Source organism: Arvicola amphibius, chromosome 5 (genome assembly GCF_903992535.2).
Source record: "Arvicola amphibius chromosome 5, mArvAmp1.2, whole genome shotgun sequence".
Taxonomy (NCBI): Eukaryota; Metazoa; Chordata; class Mammalia; order Rodentia; family Cricetidae; genus Arvicola; species Arvicola amphibius.
Window position 1 is genome coordinate 48,791,403 of NC_052051.1, and position 26,897 is coordinate 48,818,299.

General features: G+C 41.4%; 1 protein-coding gene across 2 annotated transcripts in view; it reads left to right on the forward strand.

The window, feature by feature from the left end:
• The first annotated feature begins 1,796 nt into the window (after window positions 1-1,796).
• Sppl2a (signal peptide peptidase like 2A) overlaps window positions 1,797-26,897 on the forward strand; it is a 36,552-nt gene continuing 11,451 nt past the window's right edge. Inside the window, exons 1-14 of one of the 2 annotated variants that reach the window (XM_038330201.1) lie at window positions 1,797-1,952; window positions 6,409-6,528; window positions 6,701-6,883; window positions 7,966-8,055; window positions 8,276-8,409; window positions 10,478-10,629; window positions 14,234-14,330; window positions 14,892-14,993; window positions 17,400-17,481; window positions 18,189-18,263; window positions 22,201-22,257; window positions 22,446-22,499; window positions 22,988-23,090; window positions 25,300-25,377. In XM_038330201.1, coding sequence (XP_038186129.1) covers window positions 1,884-1,952; window positions 6,409-6,528; window positions 6,701-6,883; window positions 7,966-8,055; window positions 8,276-8,409; window positions 10,478-10,629; window positions 14,234-14,330; window positions 14,892-14,993; window positions 17,400-17,481; window positions 18,189-18,263; window positions 22,201-22,257; window positions 22,446-22,499; window positions 22,988-23,090; window positions 25,300-25,377 — 1,396 coding nt within the window. In that variant the 5' untranslated portion in view covers window positions 1,797-1,883. The remainder of the gene's footprint in view (window positions 1,953-6,408; window positions 6,529-6,700; window positions 6,884-7,965; window positions 8,056-8,275; window positions 8,410-10,477; window positions 10,630-14,233; window positions 14,331-14,891; window positions 14,994-17,399; window positions 17,482-18,188; window positions 18,264-22,200; window positions 22,258-22,445; window positions 22,500-22,987; window positions 23,091-25,299; window positions 25,378-26,897) is intronic. The other variant, XM_038330202.2, reaches the window with a different exon arrangement.

Here is a 26,897-nt window from a genome sequence, read left to right on the forward strand (position 1 = left end):
AATGTAAAGAATAACTACACAGAGAAATTAAGATTGCACAAGGAACTAGGTTATACCACAGGCAAGCACAAATTTTCTAACAACTGGGATAAGAATGTTGGCAGAAAAAACAGAGCTCTTCAGATAGCTCTGGGAATCACTTTAGAGACTCACTAGGCAAAGGAGCACAAGAATAAATACTCCAGAATATTCAGAGATGAAGTCATGTGGTTCATAGCAGCCATTTTACTCAGAGGAACTCTGGCACCCTGGCCAGGAGGAAAGTGTGAGTTCAGTCAGGATATCATTTCACTGTGCCCCTACCATTCCTACCAACCTACATATATTCGCAATTCAGTGTTCCGCAACGTTTCAAAGGCATGTCCACTCTTCCTCTCCTTTGGAATCCATCCCAGTAAAAGGCCCAGCAGAGGATTCTGGGAAACCACTCCTCCCTCCTTTTCAACTTTGCAAATTTGCAACAACTCTTTCTGACCCATCTCTTTCCCCCCATTTCTTCTCTGCCACACTCTCTCAGAGCAAGCATTCCCACGGTTCTGCCCGGGTTGTGTCTGTACTCGTCTGTCCCTTGGCTTCCACTGGTGGCCCAGTTTCAGTCTATTTGTGACCCCACCAGCCCTAGAGAGCTCCCCAAACAGAAACCGTGTGTCGTGGCGTTGTTCTACTTAACTTTCGTGAATCCCCACCATCCAGAGGATAGTCTCAAGTTCCAAGCTGTCCAGCTCATTTATGTTCAGCCTCTGCCTCTTCTCACATTTCACCTTCCACCACTCCTAATTTCAGCTTAGTTCGAGTTTTGTGGTTTCGCCAGTGCCTCCCTTGGCCTTGAGACTAATGCTTCCTTCCTGGAAGTGGTTTTCTTTGCCTATCTGAAATGAACTTGCATAGAAATTAATAGTCGGCTACAGTTAGCTCAGGCTGCTGTTTTTCCTTGGCATCCTATTTTTACCTTCCTTTGATCCTTATATAGCACTGTGTGAAAGGTCCTTGTTTGGCTTGACAGTGTTTGCTCACACGTCTGTATCCCTTGCTACGTCCCTCCCTTAGGGTAGCAGGAACACTGTCCTATTCAGGTTTGGTTCTTCAACAAATATTTGACGACCTAGTATACGCTGGATATTTTATGTGTAAGGACAAAGTGGTCAACAAAGCAAAGAGGGACACTTCCCTGTCATTAACTGGATAGCAGCATGTGAAATACATAGATAAATGAGTATAAAATGAATCAGGTATGGTGGCTTATACCTTTAACCTCAGCGCTTGAGAGGCAGAAGCAGGCAGATCTCTGAGTCCTAGGCCAGCCTGGTCTTGGACAGTAGGCAAGGATATGTAGAGCTAGCCGGTGTCAATAAAGCAAAACAAAAACAAAGCTTTGAAGAGAACAAATCATAGTATGAAGTGAATAGAGAATAGAAAACTCGACGGAAGAGAGGTGTAAACTGACAAGGGAACACCCAGCTCGAGGGTCACAACGCGTAGGAGAATAGAGAGGCTAAGAACAGAGAAGCCAGGGGTGAGATGACATAAACTTTGCTGCAGAGGAAGAGTTTTGATTTGTGCTTCAAGCGTGGAGCGGGGCCTTGTCTGGTTTACAGCTTTGCGAAGGTGGCTCCGAGGCTACGTGGCAAAGGCCTGAAGGGAAACTGAAACCCGAAGCCGCAGAAGCTCAGAATGGGCGGCGGCCGCAGTTAGAGGGAACCGGACGGGAACCGAGGATTTACGCAGTAAAAAGGGCCGTTCCGAGGAGCAGCGCCCGGAGCCGACCATCCGCCCAGCGTCCCAGCCCAGCGCTCCGCGGGCGGGGCCGGAAGAGGAAGTCGGGGCTGCAGCCCAGAGGTCCGGGTACCGCCAGCGCCGCCAGCGCCCAGCTGCCCGCCCGCGGGATGGGGCTGCTGCTGCACTCGCGGCACGCTCCTCCGGCCGCTCTACTCTGGAGCTGCCTGCTGGGACTGGTGAGAGCCGCACTCCCCTCCCCTCCCCTCCCCTCTGCTCTTCCCTGCACTTCCTCCCTTTCCCTTCTCCTCCCTCCTCCCCTGCCCCTCCCCCTCCCCTGCCCTCCTCCCCACCCCCCTCTTCGGCCCTCTTACTGTACTCACCCGCGGGTTCCACAGTTCTCACCTGGCTGTGCCTCGAACCCTGCGAAATACTCAACCCGGGAGTAACCCGCAGGGGTGGAGGGCTTCTTTCACCTTGGTCCTGAAGCTCTCTCTATAGTTTTTTTGGCATTCAGGCACATTTTCTTTTTAATTAAAAAATTTAACTTCTGCTTTATTGTGCAATCCTTCAACTGCTGCTTTTTGCCCAGGAAAAAAAGGGGGTGGGCAGGATGGACTGGGTTCCAGGTGTTAGCGTTCTGGAGTGCTCTTTAGTTAACTGTGTTCACATATATTTCCATCTATAACTATATGAATATCTGCATGCTTTCATTCCATTCCCATACAGTTCTTTCTCTGTAAAGTGCATGTCATACTGTGGGGATTTGTTTTGTGCTTTTGTTTTCTTATAGGCACACTTTAAAATCCCTTTAAAAAGAAAGTATGAAAGTGGCCCTTGGAGGTTTTTAGTTTGAAGTCTAAAGGGGTAGAAGTCTGGTTAAGAAAAAAAATATGTGCACACATACCCATAGTTGCAGAAGTAATGTTTTAAAATTCAGCATCAAGAAATTCGAGTTCTAATGGGTGACCCAGCAGCTAGCTTTCAGGAAATCAGATTTTGTTTCCATTTGCTTTCTTTTCTGGAGCTTCAGGTTGGGAATATTTATCAGTGTTGTTTGGGCACTTGTGTAAACAGTGTGTGCAGTCATTACCCCGAGGAACTGTAACTTCTCTGAAAGACTATATTTTATAACTCTGGGCTTTAAAGGGTCAGCAAGAAAGTTTAAGCTCAAAACTGTTATTAAACAAAAAAAAGTAGCCTTTAGTGTTCTGGGAACTTTGCTGGACAGCATTAGGATCGTACAGGAAAGAAATCATACAAAAAGTATTTTGAGGGGAGAAATAACAACACAGAAGCATTACTTTGTGTCTTTAAGGTATGTACTGAATAATCAGACAAGTGACATTTAGTTCTCAAAGAACAACTCAGGGTAGTAAATGCCCTGAACTTATAATTTATGTGTTAAACTTAGCACACATTTAATTGAACCTCTTAAGATTGTTAAGAAAAAAAATGTTTACATACTTATATCATAGTTCCACTAATTCGTCCTCAAGATAAATTGATATTTAGCACAGAAATACATCAACTCTTGATAAACCACATTGTCGGGCAGTGGTGGCACATGCCTGTCCCAACACCCTGTGTCAGAAGCAGGCTGGTCTCTGTGAGTTTGAGGCCAGCCTGGTCTGCACAGTAAGTTCTAGGACTGCCAAGGCTACACAGAGGAACCCTGTCTTGAAAAAACAAAACAAAGAAAAAGAATCGACAAACCCACACTGTGGTTGTTAGACAAGAACTTGGAAGATCTAATGGCAGGGATACATAGAGTAATGGGTGACATAGTTAGCAAACTGGAAATATGCTCTTGTGTGAAGTACTAGGCCTTTTCTCTTTTTTAAAATAAGGTCTTGTGTAGCTTTGAGCTACCTAAGAATGACCCTGAACTTCTGATTGTCCTGTGTGCAGGGATTATAGGCATGAACCACCAAGTTCAAACCCAAGGCTTCATATGATGGTAGCCAAGTGCTCTACAAACTGAGCTTCACCTAGCCTTCTGAGGAATATAGTATTTCTTTGTTAATGGTTGGGGGTGGATGGGTGATATGTTTCCGTGGTCACAACTTTAAGCATGTCCCTTTTCTGGACAAATTGCAAATTTTGTAGTGGTTTTGTTCCTGTTTCTCCTCATAAGTCTTAACTAAAAGCATCTAGTAATACCTGTGTGATAGAGTTTGAATGCCTTGTTACCTGGACATGACCTCTTTTGGGTTAGTCCTTTAAACTCAGCTTCCCAGAGGGTCAAAGGATGGACAAAATGAAGAAAAATTCTTTGCCAGAATGTACGATGCATTGTTTTTAGCCTGTTCCAGATAGAGTCATCATCCCATCTGTTCATGAGCCTGCTTTTGTCTGCATTGTTCTCAGCATTCTGCTCTCTGCCCAGAATGGCCTCGTTAAGCTCTTTTGACAGCATCGTAGGCTTTCTCTAGTTTTCTCTTCCAAACCTCCAGACTTCTCCTGCATACTAATTTCAATGGCTTATGAGCTGTATTATCAGCTATAGTCATAAGCAACAATCTTCCTTCATGGTACTAGTTTTCTCTGTTAGCTTTCTGTCACTACGACAAAATGTCTGAGAAATCACCTTAAAAAGAAGAATGAAGCCAGGTGGTAGTGGAACATGCCTTTATTCCCAGCACTCAGGAGACAGAGGCAGGCAGATCTCTTTGAGTTCCAGGCCAGTCTGGTCTACAAGAGCTAGTTCCAGGACAGGCTCCAAAGCCACAGAGAAACCCTGTCCCGAAAAACCAAAAAGAAGAAGAAGAGGGGGAGGAGGAGGGGGAGGAAGAGGAGAAGGAGGAGGAGGAGAGGATGAGGAGGAGGAGAAAGAAGAGGGGAGGAGGAGGAGGAAGAGGAGGAGGAGCACAGGTGGTAGTGGCACAGGCCTTTAATCCCAGCACTTGGGAGGCAGAGGCAGGTGGATCTCCAAAAGAAAACAAAACAAACAAACATAAAAGGGGTGGGGGAAGGAGGAGGAGGAGGAAAGCCAGGCAGTGGTGGCCCATGAGAGGCAGAGGCAGGCAGATTTCTCTACGTTCCCGGCTAGCCTGGTCTACAGAGAGAATTCCAGGACAGCCAGGGCTATACAGAGAAATCCTTTCTTAAGAAACCAACTGGATGTGTGCTTTACTACAAAGGCTTATATGTTTTGTTTATTTTGGGTCTGCTTTTGTGTATCTGAATACACATGCATTCCTGTGCCCCAACCCATGGTAGAAGTCGAGTTAACTTGGCACCATGTGGGGCTCAGCTATGGTCATTAGGCTTGGCTGCTAATGTTTTCACCTGCTGACCCATCTCCCTGGACCTCTTCTTCCTTTGGATTTGGAGACAAACTTGCTCACAGATAAGATGGGAAGAACCTATGTTGAAGGAGGTGGGTGACAGAAGCAGTATACTAAACATTTGAGGATGTCTCTGCATGTCTCCCGCCCCTCACTTTTTCTTTATTATTCTTTTCCATCACTTTGTCCCTTTTCCCTATCTTTCTAGGCAATGGAAAATAAGACAAGATGAAGTATTCTAGCTCTTTTTTAAAAGATATTTTTATTTATTTATTTATTTATTTATTTATTTATTTATTTATTTGGGTGTGTGTGCGCCAGAGCATATGTGTCATGCTCAAGGACCAACTCATGGGACTCATTTCTCTCTCCCTCCCCTCGTGGGTCCTGGGATCCAACTCAGACGGTCATCTTTGGTGATAAGTGCGGTTACCAACCGCGCTATCTTGCCAGCTCTTCTAGCTCTCTTTTATGTTGTTTATTTATTTATTTTTGATTGTTTGTTTTGAGACAGGGTCTTTGAATGTAGCTCTGGCCTCCCTAGCACTCACTGTATTCCCCAGGCTGCTGTGGAACTCAGAAAAATCTGCCTGCCTCTGCCTCGCATGGGCCTCCGCCGCCAGCTTCCCTTCTTCGTCTTCCTCCTCCTCCTTTTTTGCTTTATTTTGTTTTGTTGGTTTTTTTTTTGAGACAGGGTTTCTTTGTGTAGCCTTGGCTATCCTGGAACTAGCTCTGTTGACCAGGGTGTCTTTGAACTCACAGAGATCCACTTGCCTCTGCCTCCTGAGTGTTGGGATTAAAGGCATCTGCCACCATCACCCGGCTGGCAGTTTTTCTCTTAAACTCTGTATTGGTGTATCTGGATAGGCAGTTGAAAGCTCTCGAAGACTAGAGTAAAAATGGTTTTAAATTCAAGGTGATTATCTTATACAGTCAATACTTAAAAGTATTCCTGCATCTCTTTAACCCTAGGGAAAGGGACTAGGCAAACACCAAGGGTGGGACAAGCTGAGAGGCTTTGAGTCCATTCTCAAACAACTATGAACTATGAACTATGAAGTCATAGCTCATAAAAGAGTGGTGAGGAAAGTGCCAGGCTGAGAGGGCAGGCTGGCATTATTACGTCATAGCAACCCCCTGGGATGTGGCCCTTAAAACAGAGTTTTAGGGTCATAGTTAATCTTGTAAGGAAGTGAGACGTCTTCCTCAAAGAATGAGCTCCAGACAAGTGTGTATGGTTTCATTATTCCTGTGCTGCTTAAGCAGGAGTAAATAAAGTCATCAGAAGTCTCACCCTCGTTAGGAAATGTGCTCAGACATGCTTATAAATAGTCTCATCGGAATCTGTCACTGCTGGCAAGCCTAACTATGATCACCATCCTGAAAGTTGTTGTTTGTATCTTAGACAGCTGCTCAGGAAGCCATCCTGCACGCGTCCGCAAATGGCACATCTTCACTTTCCAAGGACTATTGCATGCATTATAACCCCAAATGGACAAGGCTTCCAAGTTCCCTAGAAAATGCAGTAAGTCAATAACATGATAATTATTCATAATAAAATATTGAATATGAGTAATAACTGTATTTTAGCGTGTGACTCAGTGACATTGGACTAAACCAGGCCTCGGTGTTTCATCGCTGAATGCGCTTAGGTGAAATGAGGCATCTGTCTTATTAAAAACATTTCTTCTTTTCAGACTTCTCTTAGCTTGATGAATCTGACTGGCACGCCACTGTGCCACCCTTCTGATATTCCTCCTGATGGCATAAAGAACAAAGCCGTGGTGGTCCAGTGGGGATCCTGCCGCGTCCTTGACAAAGCCCAGATCGCCCAGAAAGGCGGTGCCGAAGCATTGCTGATCGCCAACGGCAGCGTTCTGGTAAGCGCTAAACGGAGGGACTTCTTTTATATATACATTTTTAATTGATATTTATTGAGCTCTACATTTTTCTCTGCTCCCCTCCCTGCCTCTCCCCTCCCCTCTCCAGCCCTCCCCCAAGGTCCCCATGCTCCCAATTTACTCAGAAGATCTTGTCTGTTTCTAATTTCTACTTCCCATGTAGATTAGATCTACGTAAGTCTCTCTTACTGTCCTCATCGTTGTCTACGTTCTCTGGGATTGTGGTTTGTAGGCTGTCTTTCTTTGCTTTGTGTTTAAAAACCACCTATGAGTGAGTACATGTGATACTTGTCTTTCTGTGTCTGGGTTACCTCACTCAAAATAATGTTTTCTAGTTCTATCCATTTTCCTGCCAATTTCAAGCTGTTGTTATTTTTTTTCTGCTGTGTAGTACTCCATTGTGTAAATGTACCACATTTTCCTTATCCATTCTTTGATCAAGGGGCATTTAGGTTGTTTCTAGGTTCTGGCTATGACAAGCAAAACTGCTATGAACATAGTTGAGCACATGTCCTTGTGGCATGAGTGAGCATCCTTCAGCTATATACCCAAAAGTGGTATTACTGGGTTTTGAGGAAGGTTGTTTAAAAGGAGGAATTTCTATTGTGCCTCGAACACCAAGTCTCCCAGGAACTGAGTTAATTCTGTGAGTGTTCCAGAGGCTGAATTTTTAATCATTTTCTAGATTATTTTTATTAATAAATGTTCTAGACTTATTAATAAAACATTCTAATTAGAAAATTTTGTAGTTTTGGCTGTATTTTTAGAGTTGAGATGACTTGAAGTCTTAAGAGTTGAGAAACATATATATCTATATATATATAGATATATATGTTGTATGTTTATACAGTATCTATACCGTATGATATCGTGTATAGTATATCTGTTTAAGTTCATGTTAAAAAGATTTGCTTTTAGAACTTATATATTATTAAGAAGGAATAATGAAGCTTTGTTTTTATAATTCAATATAATATTGGTACTTAGTGTAAATATAGTATGTATATTTTTATTCTGTAGATATATTAGTAGTTAATCAAGTTTCATATTTTTTCTTTTAGCTTCCTTCCTCAAGGAACAGTTCTGAATTTCAAAATATGACGATACTAATTGCAGTGATAAGCCAAAGAGACTTTAAAGATATGAAACAGGTACGTTAGCAATGGCATATTAGATGTTTATAAATGGTACGATTGTTTACATTTAATCACTATTCTTAATTTTGATTATTAGGCATCTTCACTTTCTAGTGAGAGCCTTGAAGGGCTGAATAAGCCTCTAATGTCCCATCTTCTCAGCTGATGAAGTGTAGATGTTGCTGCCGTGCTGTGGTGGGCTCATCCCTGTGTTAACTGTCACTTTGCCCTTCAGACTCTGGGAGATAATGTTACCGTGCAGATGTATTCTCCATCCTGGCCTAACTTTGACTATACTATGGTGGTTATTTTTGCAATTGCTGTGTTCACTGTGGCATTAGGAGGATACTGGAGTGGACTCATTGAATTGTAAGTTTAATTAAACTCTTTATGACTTTCTGATACATGGTTTTAAATAATGCTTCATGATAATCTTAATAGCAAGAATGTTTACGTTTTTTATCTCAGTATATAGAACCATTAAGACCAGATTGTAGGATTGCCTTTTCTTTTTCTATTTTTTTTAAACTAATAGAAGGTTGTAGGCACCTGAGTTATTTGTTCATAGAGAAACACTTAACTCACCTCAAATACTCTGTGGAGGCTGCTGAGGGACTCAGTGGGTAAAGTGTTCACTGCACAAGTGTGAGGACCTGAGTTCAAAATCCTAGAACTCACAGAAAGCTGGACCCAATTGTGTGCGTCTGTAAGCCAAGTGCTCCTGCAGCAAGATAGGAATCTGTGGAAGCTGTCTCAAACAGGGAAGATGACAAGGGTAGAGGAATGACCCCTGGATGTCTTCCGACATCCACACATGTATTGTGGCAGGAGTGCACTTGCACACGCACACACAGCAGCAAACACACACATAGAGTGCAATCTCACAGCATGAGCTGGGAGTATAGCTCAGTGGTGGGACTTTTGCCTAGTTGTTTGAACCACTGCTCTCCCAAAGGAATACAATTGCTGGTAGTATTTAATGTAGAAATCGAGTAGTTGGCTCCCTTTCGGGAAAGCGTTTTTATGAAAGCTATGTATGGTGCCTATATATATATATATATATATATATATATATATATATATATATATATATATATATATATTCATGCCTATAGTAATCACAGCACTTGAGAGGTGGAGGTCATCCTTGGCTACATACTGAGTTCTACTCCAGCTTGGGCAACGTATGCTCCTGCCCCAATGCACCCCCCCCCCCAAAAATGAAGTGCTTTATGTCAGGTATGGTGGTGCACACCTGTAACCCCACTGCTCGGGAGTCTGAGTCAGGAGGATCATGAGTTTGAAAGTATCCTGGGTTACATATTAAGTTTAGGGCAGCTTGTGCTACATAGCAAGACTGCTTCAGAAGGGGGCGTGCCTTAGGCTCTTCAACATGTGGCTATGAATATTGAATATGTGGATCATTATGGCTTGCATGTCTACTGCTGTAAATGTTTTTATTTATTTTCAATGACAGATACCAAAGGCTGGCACCTTTTCCCACTTAGTTACCACATTGTTAAAACTTCTGTCAGTGCCCCTTCATCCTGATCAGGAGTTCTAGGGAAGTGTTGGTGCAGAGGCCACATGTCCACTCAGTCCTCTGTAATCTCCTGATGGGAAGGCAGTGTGTTATTAACAGTTGCAATGTGAAAATGTTTAGACATAAAGTTTTATTCAGCTTAAAGTCTGCAGGGAGCCCAGACTTAATGATCAGGGCTGGAAGATGCACGACAAGGAGCTGAACTGGGGCAGGGGCTGGGAACACGGGGTAGGCTCTGTGTCATGAGGAAGGCCCAGTGATGTGACAGGTGAGACGGAAAGCTGTCTACTTTCCAAAGCCACCTGCTGCTCTCTTTGACACCTGTCTCTGTCTTTAATTAGAGAGGTGATTACTTGGGAGAACCCATGGGTAATAACAAAGGCAGGACAAGACTGGAGCTGGTAATTTAACAGTTATTCTAAGTGCATTAATGAGCACAGGACAGACATGTAGTAAATGCTGAGTTTGCTCATAGGAGAATTTAGTGTTTATACTTGAGAAAAACTTATTTAGAAAGACTTTACTGAATGTAGGTTGGTAATATTGTTTATAAGTTTATATCTTAAAACACATTATGTCAACATAAATATCTCTCCAAACTTGGTTGTATGAGCATCCACAAACATTAATTTATTAATATAATAAATGTTGTATGTTCTGATAGGTTTTTTTAATTAAAAAATCTTATTTCAAAGTTGTGTAATGACAGATTATGTCTGGAGAGTAGGAATATAGGCTATTTTCGTTCCTAAATTAAATATTTCTTTTTGGTACTTTTAAAAAATGCATTACTTTTGTAATTAAACTTAAAATTGGTGTTAGAGAGGGTTTTTTTTAAAAAAAATAACTGCATGTGGTAAGGACTTGCTGATGTCTCTGTGTGTGTTTAAACAGGGAGAACATGAAGGCAGTAACAGACGCGGAAGATAAAGAGATGCGGAGAAAGAAGGAAGAGTACTTAACCTTCAGCCCCCTTACAGTGGTCCTGTTTGTGGTCATCTGCTGTGTGATGATTGTCCTGCTCTACTTCTTCTACAGGTGGCTCGGTAAGATGCTGGGTCATAGGGCTCAGCCATTGAAGGCTAGGCTCACCAAAAATATAAGAAGCTGGGTTTCTCAACTCACTCTGTAGACCAGGCTTGCCTCGAACTCACAGAGATCCGCCTGCCTCTGCCTCTGCCTCTGCCTCTGGGATTAAAGGCCTGTGCCACCACCATCTGGCTGTGTGTTCTGTTTTGGACATATATCTACCCCACCTCCATTTACATTGCTAGATTCAACTTTCCCTTTAAAACATTCATCTGAAAATTACATTAAATTAAAAAAATTCATCTGAAAAACAAGTAATTTGCTTAATGTGCAAAAATGTCAGGTTTCAGTTACTGCGATATTTTAAGATTCAAATAAAAATAACCACACATACACACTCACATATATATATATATATGTATACATGTATATCTGTATATATACGTATATACACACACACACATACACACACACACACATATCCTCAAGAGGCTAAGGCAGGATGAGTGACATAGGCATGGGGCTAGCCTGGGATACATAGTAATTTATAGGCCCATCTAGGCCATAGAATCGTGCATAAGATCTTGTCTCAAAATACCAAAAAATTGGGACTGGAGAGATGGTTCTGCTGTTAAGAGCATGAACTCTTGTAAGGATCTAAGTTTGGTTCCTAGCCCCATGTCAGGTCGCTCACAGCCAGCTCTCCCTGTAGCTCCAGGGCTCCTTGGGTTCTCGTACATGCTGGCACATACCCACAATCAGGCACACATACATACACATAATTAAATAAAAAATAACTTTAAAAGACGACATCTAGCTACCTTAAAGAATATTTTTATTTCTAGTGAAAAGATTTCTTGAATTTATTACCTTTACCCTGTTTACAAGTGAAATTTTTGATGTGAGAAGAAAATCATTCAACCTCCTCTAATTATCCTAGGACATAGTGCTAAATTAAGATTGGCCAGTGTCTCGTGTAGTATTTCAAGATTTTGTTTACCCAAAGTGAGTCTTTATGGCTAGGATGGCTGCCGTCTCCTAGTGTATGACAATAACTGACAGGATTGTACTGAGTTGCTAAGGCTTCCCCCACTATTTTATGATTAAAATATACTTATGAGCCGGGTGGTGGTGGCGCACGCTTTTAATCCCAGTACTCAGGAAGCAGAGGCAGGCGGATCTCTGTGAGTTCGAGGCCAACCTGGTCTACAGAGTTAGTTCCAGGACAGGCTCCAAAGCTACAGAGAAACCCTGTCTCAAAAAATCAAATAAAAAAAAAAAAAAAGCGGGAGCCGGGCGGTGGTGGCGCACGCCTTTAATCCCAGCACTCGGGAGGCAGAGGCAGGCGGATCTCTGAGTTCGAGGCCAGCCTGGTCTACAAGAGCTAGTTCCAGGACAGGCTCTAGAAACTACAGGGAAACCCTGTCTCGAAAAACAAAAAAAAAAACAAACAAAAACAAACAAACAAAAAAGCGGGTGTATATCCTGAGTATGCTTTTCAGTAAACTTCTTACATTTAAAGCAAAGCTAACTGGAACTGCGTTATGATGATAAAGCTCTTCCCGTGGGATCGTTTTCTAAGTGACAGTACACTGTAGACAGAGCACTAAAGCTCCCTTAAGGCCTCTGGGAACATGCTCCCTACCGGGCTCTTAAAACCTGGGTTAGGCAGCTTGGCAGAAGATATACCAAAACCCAAAACCCAGTTGACAGTCCATGAAGGGTCTGCCTTCCTGCTCCTCGTACACACATGACCACAAAGGACACATGCAGTGTACATACTTTATATACGTTCACTTATCTTACCCTTACAACAACCCAGTGTACTTTGAATGAACTCAGTGTGTTAGATAGGAGCATCAGAGGACTCAGGGTGGCTTATCAGGCTTCAGTCAGAACTGAAGGACTCTGTTTCTCACCCCCCACCTCGGAGCTCAGTCTCCTGAAATCAAATAGACCTTGAACATTGAGGTACAGCTTGTATTTCTATATCACAATATTTTCTAGAAAATTTGGAAAAGGAATATTGTAAGGTATAATAATCCCACCTCCTTTGTAACAACACAGAGGTGAAATATCTTTAGATAATTTTCAGATAAATCTGGGTAATAGAGAATGCTTGTCAAATTTTACTACCTAGGTGTTCTATTGCAACGAAGTTTCTTTGAAGGGATTGGAGTGTTTTGGGGTATGTGTGTGTGTTTCCCTTGAGGCATCATGCTGTGTAGTTCTGGCTTGACCAGTACTTTCTACACAGCCCAGGCTAATCTTCAACTGGTGGTTACTGTGCCTGGCTGGATTTGGTTTTAACACAGGTCAAGTTGTTATAGATACATTCTCCATTGGAACATGACTGATACCCAAGGCAGATATTTGTTCTCATTCCTAAATCGCATTCCTAAAATATTATATGAACAGTTTATTAATTCAGAGCCAGGTCCAGTGGCACACACCTTTAATCCCAGCACTAGGGAGGCCCAGGCAGGCAGATCTCTACAAACTCAAGCCTATATATTTGTGTATAGCAAGTTTCAGGCCAGACAGGGTTCCCAAAAAGAATGTGTTTCTTAATCCAGTTTGGGATATAACTGTAGACTTATATGTGCAAAGACCTGGGTTCAGACCCAGGTGTCATTAGGCTGGGTATGATGGCGTACACCTGTAACCTCAACACTTAGGAGGTAGAGACAGGAGGATCAGAATTCAAGGTTTTCTTTTCTTTTTAGGTGGGGGGGAGGAGAGAGTTTCGAGACAGGGTTTCTCTGTAGCTTTGGAGCCTGTCCTGGAACTAGCTCTTGTAGACCAGGCTGACCTCGAACTCACAGATCCGCCTGCCTCTGCCTCCTAAGTGCTGGGGTTAAAGACGTGTGCCACCGCCACCACCTGACTCAGAAATTCAAGGTTTGCAAGGTCATTCTTGACTAAATAGCAAATTCAAGGCCAGTTTGATTTACAGGAGACTTATCTCAAAACGAAAAGGTCTGGAGGAATATCTTGGTTGGTAAAGTGTGCAAATAAGACCAGAGTTTGATCCATGTAGGAGAACCCTCCATGGAGGCATAGACGTGGAATTCAAGCACTGGGTAGGTAGAAGCAGGTTGATCCCTGGAGCTTACTGGCAAGTCAGAGTAGTCTGCTTGGCAAACTTCCAGGCCAGTGACTCAGCCTGTTTCAAAAATAAAACAAACAGAAGAAAAACAAGACATCAGAGGAATAGAACGGTGGTTGTTTTCTGGCCTCTACCCATATCCAAATATATGTATGCATCTACATACATACAAACACAAACACATATATATGCACAAAAGTTCATCATCCTTATGCTTTTACCTTTAAGTATTTATAAATATCTGTAATTCACTTCACAGAAACATGTAACAAACATGTCAGTTTGAATTATTGAAAAACAGAAAATGTAGAACCATATTTAGCCACTTAATACTTTCCTAGTGGTGTATAATGCAACTAAAATCACGTGTTAATGTGGCCCACTTTAAAACTTTAAAACGCTATAGATATTTTCAGTTTAGCAACTACTATAGATAACATTACAGTACTATATTGAAAATATGGTATAGTAAAGGGCACTAAATGATTAATAACTGTCTCTTTCTTTTCTAGTTTATGTTATGATAGCAATTTTCTGCATAGCATCAGCAATGAGTCTGTACAACTGTCTTGCTGCATTGATTCATAAGATGCCATGCGGACAGTGCACGTACGTATCTCTTGGAGATTGCTTTAATTAGTGTTTGAACTTAATACCGGGAAAGTGAGGTGCTGCTTTAAGGCTGTATATCCAGTATACATTAAATTTATGGCTATTTTTTTTTTTTTGGTTTTTCGAGACAGGGTTTCTCTGTAGCTTTGAAGCCTATCCTGGAACTAGCTCTTGTAGACCAGGCTGGTCTCGAACTCACAGAGATCCGCCTGCCTCTGCCTCCCGAGTGCTGGGATTAAAGGCGTGCGCCACCCACCGCCCGGCTAATTTATGGCTATTTAAAGTCAATAATGTGTTTGGGATTTTTAAATTGAGTTCCTGAGACATATTGAAGTAACCATATATGGCTAGTGCCATCAATACTGGAAAACATAGAGAACATTTCCCTTACCATAAAGGGGTTTTGTTAAACTGGTAATTAAGCCTCATTAGTTTTATGTAAAATTATGACATCTAGAGTAATATTTTAATCATTTCTTGTTAGTCTGTCATGTTTTGTATCAAGTGATCATTGTATTTTATCTACAGCACAAATAAACTATTTTTATTTATTTTTAGGATTTCCTGTTGTGGCAAAAGCATTAAAGTAAGCCTGGTTTTCCTCTCTGGACTGTGCATCTCAGTTGCTGTTGTGTGGGCTGTGTTTAGAAATGAGGACAGGTACGATGATTCTACTATATTGTGGATTTAAGGATTCCTGACTCTTATTAATTATGATTATTATGGAATTTTTGTTTGTTTGTATTCAAGAACATATTTTAAAACAAAGTAGTTTTGTTTTGTTTGTTTTGCTTTGTAGCCCTGACTGTCCTGGAGCTCACTGTAGACCAGGCTGGTTTCAAACTCAGTGATCTGTCTACTCTGCCTCTGTCTCCCAAGTGTTGGGGATTAAAGGCATGTGGCAATACCACCTGCCTGGTTTCCGTAGCCGTTAAGACCCAAAGAATCACACAGAGGTCTACATTAGTTATAAACTGAGTGGCCCATTAGCTCAGGCTTCTTATTAACTCTTATAACTTATATTAGCCATTGTTTTGTGTATGCTAGCCACATGGCTCGGTACCTTATTCGTCGAGGCCGTCGCATCTTGCTTCCTCTGTGTCTGCGTCACGACTGCAGAATCAAATTTCCCTCTTCTCAGAATTCTCATTGCCCCGCCTCTACTTTCTGCCTGGCTACTGACTAATCAGCGTTTTATTAAAAAATAATATAAGTGACAGGATAAAAGACCATTGTCCCACAGCATTCTTGTGTTTGCAGTGACTGGTTTCCTCTGTCTCCTGTATGCAGAGGCTACAGGTGTAAGCCACCAAATCTAGCAAATGAATAGGTCTTAGGCTAACGATTTACACTCTTACAGGGAGGGAAAATGGGTTAAGTGCTTAGACTTAAAATATGCTTAATTATGGTATGTTACTGCAGAACGCTGTATAATGTTAACAAATGATCTCTGAATTGGTAGTGCAGTGATTTCCAGCCTGTGTTTTAAGTGAAAAGGCTGTCATATTTTAAGTTCTGTCACTGTGATAAAATACCCTGCTGAAAAGCAGCTTAGGGGAAAAGGTATTTTAGCTCACAAATAGTGAGTGATAGTCCATTACTGTTGAGAAGTCAGGGTGGCAGGAACTTGGAGCAGATGATCACATCACATCCGCAGCCAAGAGCAGAGAGAAAAGAGTGAATGGACTTGCTTGTTTCAACCCTGTCTCTACATCTAAATAGTCCAGAACCCAAACCCAGGGAATGGTGCTGCTCACATTCAGATATTTCCAACTTAGTTATCCCAGTAAAGAAAATGTCTCACAGACATGCCCACAGGCCAACACACCTGGCTTAGTTAGGGTTTCTACTGCTGTGAAGAGACACCATGAACAAAGCAACTCTTATAAAGGAAAAACATTTAATTGTGGTGACTTGCTTACAGTTCAGAGGTTTAGCCTATTGTCATGGTGGGAACCAAGGCAGCATGCAGGCAGAATGTGGCTCTGGAGCTGAGAGTCTTTATATCTTGATCTAAGGCAACAGGAAGTGAACTGAGACCCTGGGCATTATCTTGAGCATATGAGACCTCAAAGCTTGCCTCCACAGTGATATACTTCCTTTTACAGGACCACACCTGCTTCAAGGCCACACCTCCTAGTAGTACCTCTCCCTTTAGGGGTCATTTTCTTTTAAAACACCATAACAACCCAGACATTTCCTTTTTGAGATTCTCTTCCCAAATGATTCTGATGTCAAATTGATAAAAACTAACCGTGATAAAAGCAAAATGTAAAAGAATATATAGAATATTTTGCCTTTCATAGTAGAAAGAAGGGGCAATGTAAGGTATCTGTCCATTTAGTGAGAGCAACAGGTATGAGTGTCTCTCTATAAAAAAAAATCATCACATGTATTTTGTGTGTGTGTGTGTGTGTGCGCGCGCGCATGCGTGTCTCTCACCTGTGTGTACATGCCACAGCATAAGTGTGGCAATCAGAGGACAACTTGGGTCAGTTCTCTCCTTCTACCTATGGGTCTCAGGAGTCTCGGGTCATCAGGCTTGATAGCAGGTACCCTTACCTGCCCAGCCACCTTACCAACCCAGTGTCAATCCATGGCAGGAAGGAAAACCTGGGGAAATTATATAACATATGTTCAATGGCTTATTAATAAAACTATTGATGACCTGGAAATCTTTTTATAATTATCAAAGTTATTAATTTTATTACCAGTTGCTAGTTATGCATATTAATTTCTAACAAGTAAGTTGTGTAACTTTCACTTGGTGCTCAGTTGGTCTGAATATAAACATGAGGATTTTGTTGGCAGCTGTCTTTGTAGGAGACACGCAAAGCTGCAGAGATTAAGGTGAATATGTACGTACTCACATCTGACGCACATTCTTCTGAAGTAGCCTTTGAGTCATTATTCTGCCAGGACAGTAACTTGCTGAACAGGGAGGCTATGAGGAGATAGTTCATAACCATTGAATGGCATAACCATAATGATCTATTTATTTAACTTTCATCTAAAAGTAATGTAATGGAACAATAGGTGAATCTCTTTTTCTCTCTTTTATTATAGATGGGCTTGGATTTTACAGGATATCTTAGGAATTGCTTTCTGTCTCAACTTAATTAAAACAATGAAGTTACCCAATTTCAAGGTAAAATATATTACTTTTATAGCTGTAATAATAATGTTTTTTTTTTTTTTCGAGACAGGGTTTCTCTGTAGCTTTAGAGCCTGTCCTGGAACTAGCTCTTGTAGACCAGGCTGGTCTCGAACTCACAGAGATTCGCCTGCCTCTGCCTCCCGAGTGCTGGGATTAAAGGCGTGCGCCACCGCCGCCCGGCTAATAATAATGTTTTTAAAAAACAATATGATTGAGGAGTAATTTGCATATAGTAGAGCATGCTCATTTTAATTGCACTGTTGAAATGTTTCATGCGTATATATAGCTTTTGGAGCTTTCATCCAAATGAGCTGCAGACCATTCCCCGTCTTCAGAGAGTCCATCCTGCCTGCCTGTGCTCACTTCTAACCCCAAGACGAGGACAGCTACTAAGTTGCTAGCTGGATGTTTTTATCACTCATACTCTTTTAATAAAACTTCATAAGACTAAATATCAGGGAAGAACTTTCTTTAATTCAATGATGTTTTTAAGCAAATGGGTTACTGGAAGTAAGGATTTTTAAATGATGTTTTATTAAATAAAATATGCCTAGCAATAACAATAAAATACATTTTAAAATAGTGTTCAAATATATATATATATATATTTTCTCGTGCTTACTTGTTTCTGCAAAGTAATTTGATGTGACATTTTAGAAGTGGGAAGTCTGATCTTTTCAATCCCTCTTTCCCGACAGTCCTGTGTGATACTGCTAGGCCTTCTCCTGGTCTATGATGTGTTCTTTGTCTTCATTACACCGTTCATCACAAAGGTAGGACCGCATGTGCATTTTCAGTTCATGAGGAAACATTGCAAAAGATGAAATTCTTTAAAATCCATTTGTTTGCCTTGAGACAAGGTCTCTTCAGTATAGCGCTGGCCACTAGAGAACTCTCTGTGTACAGCAGGCTGGCCTTGAACACTCGAGAGATTTGTCACTGTAGCCCTCACTGCCACACACAGCTCCTCGCATTAAGTTTACTTATTTCTGTGTCTATGTGCCTGTATGCATGCGCACCCCATGCTTGCCCGGTGCTCATGGAGCCCAGCAGAGTGCATCCTTTCCCCTAGAACTGTAATTCCAGATTTCCGCAAGCCACCCATTGTGGGTGTAGGAACCCAGGTCCTCTGCAAGAGCAGTGGATGCTCCCAACCTTGAGCCATCTCCGTCAGCCTCGAGAAGAGAGCTGTAACTCTCTTCAGAGATTATTGGTGCTGCAGATTGTGCACCTCATAGTGAATTTTAATTTAATTTAATTGCCTTTGAAATTGGTCTTTCATTGGATGGTATTTCAAGTTTTCAATTGCTTGTTAGAGAAATAAAGAACTTCTGATTAGTATAAACTGAGAATATCTGATTTTTCTTTCCTTTTAAAAGTAAAATTTTCTTATAATGTCTACTGTGGACAGTTTAGAGAGGAAGGGAGAGAGGGAGGGAAATGTGTCATTGCTGCCTTCATTTCTGAGAACTAAAGGAGCAGCACACCTACTCTGTAGTACAGGAGCGAACTTTCTAGCCTGGCAACCCATCCTGTGCCTTGCAGATGCCCTTTGTGCTTCTGGTCCCAGCCTGCTGAGTGAGAAGCCGTGCAGGCTTTCCACATTAGCGTTCTTTTGGCTTCAGTGACAGATCTTTTTTGTTTTTTGTTGTTTTGTTTTGACTTTTTGAGACAAGGTTTCTCTGAGTAGTCCTGGCTGTCCCAGAACTTGCTCTGTAGACTAGACTGGCCTTGAAATCAGAGATCTGCCTGCCTCTACCTCCTCAGTGGGGTTAAAGGCGTGCACTACTGCCTGGCCCAACTTGATCTCTCTGTACCAGAAAGGTCGCCTGTCTCCAGACTGCTCATCGAGGCCAGGGTGAGGCTGACCTCAGTAGAAGTTCAACCCGGGGCCCCCACTCTCACTTTGCATTCCTGTCCATTTTGCCGGTCCCCTGGTTCTATTACTGGAAGCTCCCCCTTCACTTAGCATCAACTCCTTAAAGTGAGGAAAGCTGTTGAGTGAGTCGTCAGCTTTCCTGCCTTGACCTTTTTCCTATCGTGAACATATTAGTTAGTTCTCCTGCTTCTCCACCATTTTATTTTGTACCTTGCCTTGTAACTTTATATTGATCCTTTATTTTTTGTGTCTCTTAGCTCTTTTGTATTTCATGGTGACTATTTCTTCCCATTGGGTTTGTTATTGTTAGTGCCAGGATAGAACCCGGGACCTGTACAAGCAAGTACTCCACCACTAAACTACAGCTCTACCCCCTCCAATGGGCTTTAACCCTTTCTTTAGGCACTGTAATCTATGAAACCACTGTAAAAAATATTCACTTCTGACATTTACTGCCAAAATTTCACTTAGGAAATAAAAATTTAAAACTATCCCCAAAGTATTCCTTGCCAGACTGCTTTGTAAACAGTTCCCCACTCCTTAAGGTGAGCAGTTTCAAGTGTTACTGAGCATCAGGGCCGGGGGGAGGGGCACATTAACTTAGCAGTGTGAGTTGTAACTAAAAATGGGTTTAAAAAAGTATGTTTTCAAACCAGGTAAGACAGAACATGCTATAATTCTATATAATTCTGGTATTCAGGGAGCAGAAGCAGGAGGATTGCCACAGTTGCAAGCCAGCCTAGTTTACAAATCAAGTTCCAGGACAGCCAGGGCTACTTCATGAGATCCTGAGGCCAAAACAAAGCTGTTCAAGCTAGTCTTGATTTATTTGGTACAAAACAGTCTTGTAGAGTACACCATCAGAGATCTTTCAATCAAAGTGAAACGTTGTTGATTCCAGCGCACACCTTTGATCCCAGCACCCTGGAAGCAGAGGCAAGCAGATCTTTATGAGTTCAAGGCGAGTCTGGTCTCCAGAGTGAGTTCCAAGACAGCCAAGGCTAAGTAGAAAAACCCTGTTTCAAAAAAACCAAACAAGTAGACCATCTTCACAAAGCATTTCTGTAGGTCCATGGTTAGTCTATAGCATGCACTGGAAGTGCAGCTATAAACTGGGTTTATATACCTGGGGTTTTACAGTACTTCTTTTCATTTTATCTTAAACCTGGGATCTCTTTGATGTCAGATTAAAATTTAAAGGTCCAGGCTGAGGATAAAGGTCTTTTAGTCTTCCTTGTATGAGTAGTGTTATGGTAAAGGTAAAACAGTGCCGGTCCCAAGTGGCAGGAATGGCAGGCTACAAGGGCCAGCAGGTCCCAGGCAGGGAGCCACGTAGGTGAGAGACAGAGACCTATTAGGCATGCCATGTAGAGAAAGTAGGTATTTATTTAGTGGGTTATGGAGGGGAAAGGGAAATGGGGGAATGGGAGAAGAGAGAAGAGCAGAGAGAGAGGCAGAGAGAGAGAGAGAGAGAGAGAGAGAGAGAGGGAGGAGAGAGAGAGGGAGGAAAGGAGAAGGGGAGAAGTGGGGAGTAGGAAAAGAGGCAGAAGCTGCTTCTTTGGGAGAGAGGCAAAAAGGGAGGAGCTCAGGCTGGAAGTGGATGGAAGATAGGAAGATCTGCTTGCCTTGGACAGAAGGGGGTGGGTGGGTGGAGCTTGTCTATTAAAGGGACAGGGTAAACTGTTACAAATTAGGACATTTTTTTACAATCCTTTTTGTCATTGTAGGCCTGTAGCTTCTAGCAATCTGTTGTAGTAGCAACAGCTGGAGGTTCTCTTTGGAAGTCATTTTTATAAATGTTCATTTAATACCTTCTCAGTTGGACACCTTTGTTCTCCCTATGATCTTAAGCCTTTTCTTATTAGGTAACTAAAAATCTATACCAGATGCTCATTCCTGATTTTTGTCTTTCACTAAAATTCAGCTTTATGCATCTTCTTCCTAATCTGTGGATGTGTTTTGTTTTGTATGAAACATAAAGGTAGATTATGCACTGGTGCATGCCTATATCCCTGAGCTTGGGAGGTCTCAGAGGCAGGAGGATCAGGAGTTCAGGGTCATCCTTGGCTACCTTAAAACAACAGCAAAAAGAGCGCTCTGTGCATTTTTAGCCTGCTATTTCAAAGTTTTATCTTTAAGCAGACTGGGCTACAGGAGAAAACTTGGTAGTGAACACCTTGTCTAGCCCACAGAAAAGACTTCGGCAGACATAGGATCTCAACTGCCATTCAGGAAAATGCTATGATTGGAACAAAAGAAGGAGGCAGGATTGAATCTCAGTGGGAATCGGGCTCTCATATTCTGTAAGGTTGGGTATTTTCAAATTGGGCTTCATAGTTTTATCGTGGTAAATACCCAGAAGGTCAAATATATATTTTTTCAAATAAGGTTACTAATATTAGGTAGAAAGCTAAATTTACAGGATTTTAGTATCTCTTTTTTTGATGTTGAAAATGACTAAGAACCATAAGAACCATAGTATACATAGTAAAAACATGAAAATACATAAAGTTCATAATCTAGTACCATATTGGATGTCAGTTAATATAATTCAGATCTCCAGATACACTTGAATAATCTGTGCTTGAGAGATCAGCTATATCAGATGTGCCAATCTGATAATTACTGAGCTCTAGTGGAGTGGTGTGCTAGCTGGATTTTGTTTCAGATGACTGCAGTTTGTGCTGTCTCTAGAGTCTGAGAAGGAAGCAGTTGATAGCCTGTGTTCAGCTGGCAGTAGGCTGTGTGCCATGGGCTGTCAACCGTACTTCCATTGTGGAAGGTTGTTTTCTTTAGATGACTAAAACCATCTCTTACCCTCCTCCCTTCAGAACGGTGAGAGCATCATGGTGGAACTTGCGGCTGGGCCTTTCGGGAATGCTGAAAAGGTGGGGATGGTGTGGACAGCGGTGTCCACACGGTGTCTGCCTGTCTGTTGCCTAATTCTGCCTTCCTACTGTAACTCACTGGTCATGGGTGCATGTTAACATACTATAAAACTTATTTCTCACAAATATAGCCATTTTCTTAGTTATTCTAAATTATTAAATACCTATTGACTTGGGTTTCATCCTAGAATGATGGAAACTTTGTGGAAGCCACTGCTCAACCCTCAGCTCCCCATGAGAAAGTAAGGATTGTTTTCAGATAAGTTCATTGGACTTTAAAATCATACCCTTGGAGAGGAAACTCTTTGGGTGGGAAAAATTTAGATTGACCAAAACAAAACAAGAAGCATATCAAGGTCTGAGTCCTATTCTTGGTAAAAAGAAAAGAAAAATTAAAGGGTTAGCTGTGGGGGGAGTGCATTAATACTGTTCATCCTCCGTGTGTTGGATTTAATTTCCTAAAACTTCATGTCTTAATTCTTTTAAGTTTTTTGTACAGAATGCATATATGTATTATGTATGTGTATGTTTATATGTTTATGTCATCTTATTCCAAGTTTCCTTTTAAATAATCAGTTTAAAAAATATTAAAACAACTACTACAGTGTCAGTCTTTCTCTTCCTAAGAGAGATGGGAGAGATCTATCGGCTCATTCTCTCTCTCCCTCTCTCATTCCCTCTCCTTCTGCCTCCCCGCCCTCCCCCTCCTCTCTTCTTTTCTTTCTTACAGTTGCCAGTACTTATCAGGGTGCCAAAGCTGATCTGTTACTCAGTAATGAGTGTATGCTTCATGCCTGTTTCAATATTGGGTTTTGGAGATATTATTGTACCAGGTGAGTGAATATAATAATTTTAGCAAAACTATACTATGGTTTTAAGGGTCACATTCACAGCGTCTGGTAAAAGTTACAAGGCTCTTCATTTTTTTGACTGTCATTTGAACTGGGATCAATGACAAAGGTTAAAGAAAATGCCTTTTGTAGGGTAAAAGAGAAATCACCACTCTAGACAGCCAAAGTGAAATGTCTGCTAGCTGAAAAGTATCTTGAAACAGCAAGGATCCATTTAACCTGGATATAATAACACAGTTTCTTTCCAAAGTTTAGGAAGTGTTTTAGCGATGTCAGCAAGGTAGCATTGCAGAAGAGGAGCAACAGAACCCTAGCTTACATCGCTTTATAGTTAAAGATAATTGATTAGGAAATGGATCACAGTAGCCTGCAGATTGGGGGCAGACAGGGACCTGTTGGAAACCTAGAGATAGAGAGAAGCATAGACAGGAGTGGCTGACTAGGCCAGGACACTAGATGTGAGATCAAGGCTAGATATGGGGGAGCTATAAAGGGGAGGAGCAAGTGGCCTCCCCTGAACAGACACTGGAGGTGGACATCTAAAAACACTTATTTAATAGGTACATTATGAGATATCTTCTTTGGTGATGTTCAACACGTTTCTTCTAAAAAATGGTTATTGAGCTGTTCCTGCATATTTGCATGTACAAATGAGAGCTTATATTTTGGTTTATTTTATTTATTTTTTGGTTTTTTGAGACAGGGTTTCTCTGTAGTTTTAGAGCCTGTCCTGGAGCTAGCTCTTGTAGACTAGGCTGGTCTCGAACTCCCAGAGATCCTCCTACCTCTGCCTCCTGAGTGCTGGGATTAAAGGTGCGAGCCACTACCACCTGGTTATTTCATTGTTTTTTTAAAATTCTCAGTACTGGGGCTTAGTACTGATGCTAGGCATCAGCAGGTAAGGGTCTTGTTCTTGCAGAGAACCCAGGTTCAGTCCCAGGACCCACAGGGTTGACCACAGCTCTGTGACTCCAGTTCCAGGGGTTAGAATACCTTCCTCTGATAGGCAGCAGACACACATGGTGCTCACACAGACGTGCAGGAAGAGCATTCAAACTCAGGAAAGAAGTAGTTTTTAAATAAAATTACTTGCATTAAAACTTAAGATGCTGGTTGTGGTGGCACACATTGATAGGGTTTGCTGAAGGAGGCAGAGACAGGTAGATATCTGTGAGTTTAATGCCAGCCTGGTCTACAGAGCAAGTTCCTGGACAGCCAGGGCTACACAGAGAAACTCTGTCTTGAAAAAGAAAAAGAAAAAACAAAACAAAACAAAACCCTTAAATCATTCTTCTAAATATCTTCTAAAATTATCTCCCTTTATGTATTTCCAATATATTTTAAACCATGTATATTTATTCATTTTTAAAAATTGAAAAATAGAATTATCTATTTTATTACACTATAACACATTTTCTAAATATGTGTACAGTGTTGAATGACAATCTGATTGACGTGCTACCTCACTATTTTTTGTCATGAGAACACTTGAAATCCACTCAGCAGGTTTCCAGAATAATATACTGCTATTAAGTGCCATCAATGAGTTGTTTGATGAGTCTCTGGAATTTACTTCTATCTGAGTGAACTTTGTATCTTTTGGTCAGTATTTCCTTCCTCAAACATTCCTCACTCCCACCATTTTATTCTACTTCCATGAGTTCAACACTTTGAAGTTTTACTTACAAGTGAGATAATAGAGTACTTGTTTGTCCTTTTTTCTTTTTCCGTCTTGGGAATTGAATGCAGCATCTCACACGTTCTAGGCCAGAGCTCAGCTACCGAGCCACTGAGAACCATCCACAACTCTTTGTTTATTTGTTTTGTTTTTTGAGACAGGGTTTAAAAGTGGTACTTAGCCACGTGGTGGTGGCATACATCTTTAATCCCAGCACTAGGGAAGCAAAAGCAGACAGATCTCTGAGTTCTCTAATAGGGAATATTGAGCAGCTAATAAAGGTCATGTTTTTCAAATACTGTTGAATGGCTTAGCAGAATTGTCTAAAGTGTGGTACCAATTTTTTTAAAATCAACATATGAAAGTTGGTTCAAGATTTAAGATATTTTAATACTCTCATAGTCCAAAAAAAAAAAAAAAAGAGTGGAATTTAACCGGTATTGTTTCCCATTATAACAGTTGAATTTGTAATGTAATTACTGTTTTAAGAAAATAATATGGATTTTCTTTTAGGCCTTTTGATTGCATATTGTAGAAGATTCGATGTTCAGACTGGTTCTTCTTCTATATACTATATTTCATCCACAATTGGTAAAATTTGTTTCTTTTTATTGTGTTGCATTATATTGTATGGAGAAAAAGCTAAAGGGCTAAAAGTATTAGTCTATATTCCTCTTTTCATGACTTTTACACGAAGTGTTATAGATCATGTGCATAACCCTAAGCATAAAGCTTTAAAATTTTAAACATAAGCATAAAATGGTATTTAAATATTAAATTATGAAAGCAGATGTCAGGCTGTGGGAGTAACTCAGTTGGTGGAGTGACTACCCAGCATGCGTAGTTCCTTAGGCGTGACCCCCAGCTCCACATACACCAGTGTGACGGCATGTACCTGTAATGTCAACATTTGGCTGATAGAGGCAGGGGGACCAGGAATTAAGGATCATTTTCAGCTACAGCAGTATGAGGCCATTCTTGAATATGTGAGACCCTGATTCAATAAATAAATAAATAAATAATACAGATAAGTAATTAAATAGTAAATGTTAAAGGCTCACACAGAAATATGTCTCCAAAAGTAGTTACTAACAATATGACCTTTAGCATGGTGAGCATGGCTCTGGCAGGCCTTGCCCTTCTTCCCATTCCTGCTTAAAAAACAAAACAACACAAAACAACAACAACAACAAATGGTTATATTACATTCCTAAAGTTAGCCCCCATGATCGGTTCCCTTATTTTGCCCACTTCCTTCTCCTCAAACTGACTATCAAGGTCCACCTATCAAAGTATTGAATTCCAGCAATCAAAAGCCCCTTTTGGCTCACCTAATTAACATGTCCAATCAAAACTAAACACCTCATCCTAACACAGGGTTTCCCCATTTATCTTTATAAACCGCCATTTGCCTATGGGCCACATCTGTCCACTCTATCCAGAGACTGTCCTTTGTCCCTTTGGGGCAAATAAATCTCCTTTGTGCTAAAGACTTGGCCTTGGGGGTCCTGAGCTGATACTTTTCCTTCAATAAGTACCACTTTTTTTTTCTTTTTCCTTTTTTTCTGAGACAGGGTTTCTCTGTGTAACCCTGGCTTTCCTGGAACTCACTCTGCTTACCAGACAGGCCTCGAACTCAGAGATCTGTCTGCTTTTGCTTCCCTAGTGCTGGGATTAAAGGTGTGTGCCACCACCATGTGGCTAAGTAAATTAAACAGCAAATCTAGTAAAAATTAATAGAGCACTTGCTTTAGCAGTTATATGTAAACCAAAGCCCATTCAAATAACCTGATAGGACAGTCCAATTACTTTATGATTTTAAACAGTGGAATGTTGGACTGAAGAGTCAACATAGCTCTTTAGAGGACATGGCGCTCTTGCAGAGGACCCAGGTTCAAATCCCAGCTTCTACTTGGTGTCTCACAGTTGTTTGTAACTTCATTCCCGGGTATCTGACTCCTGTTTCTGACCTCTGAGGGCACCATGCAAGCACATGGCGCACATACCGGCATGCAGGCAAACACTCATGCACCTGTATTAGTAAACTAAATCTGAGCATCATGCACGCACCTTCAATCCCAGTTCTCAGAGGTAGAGGCAGGTGAATCTCT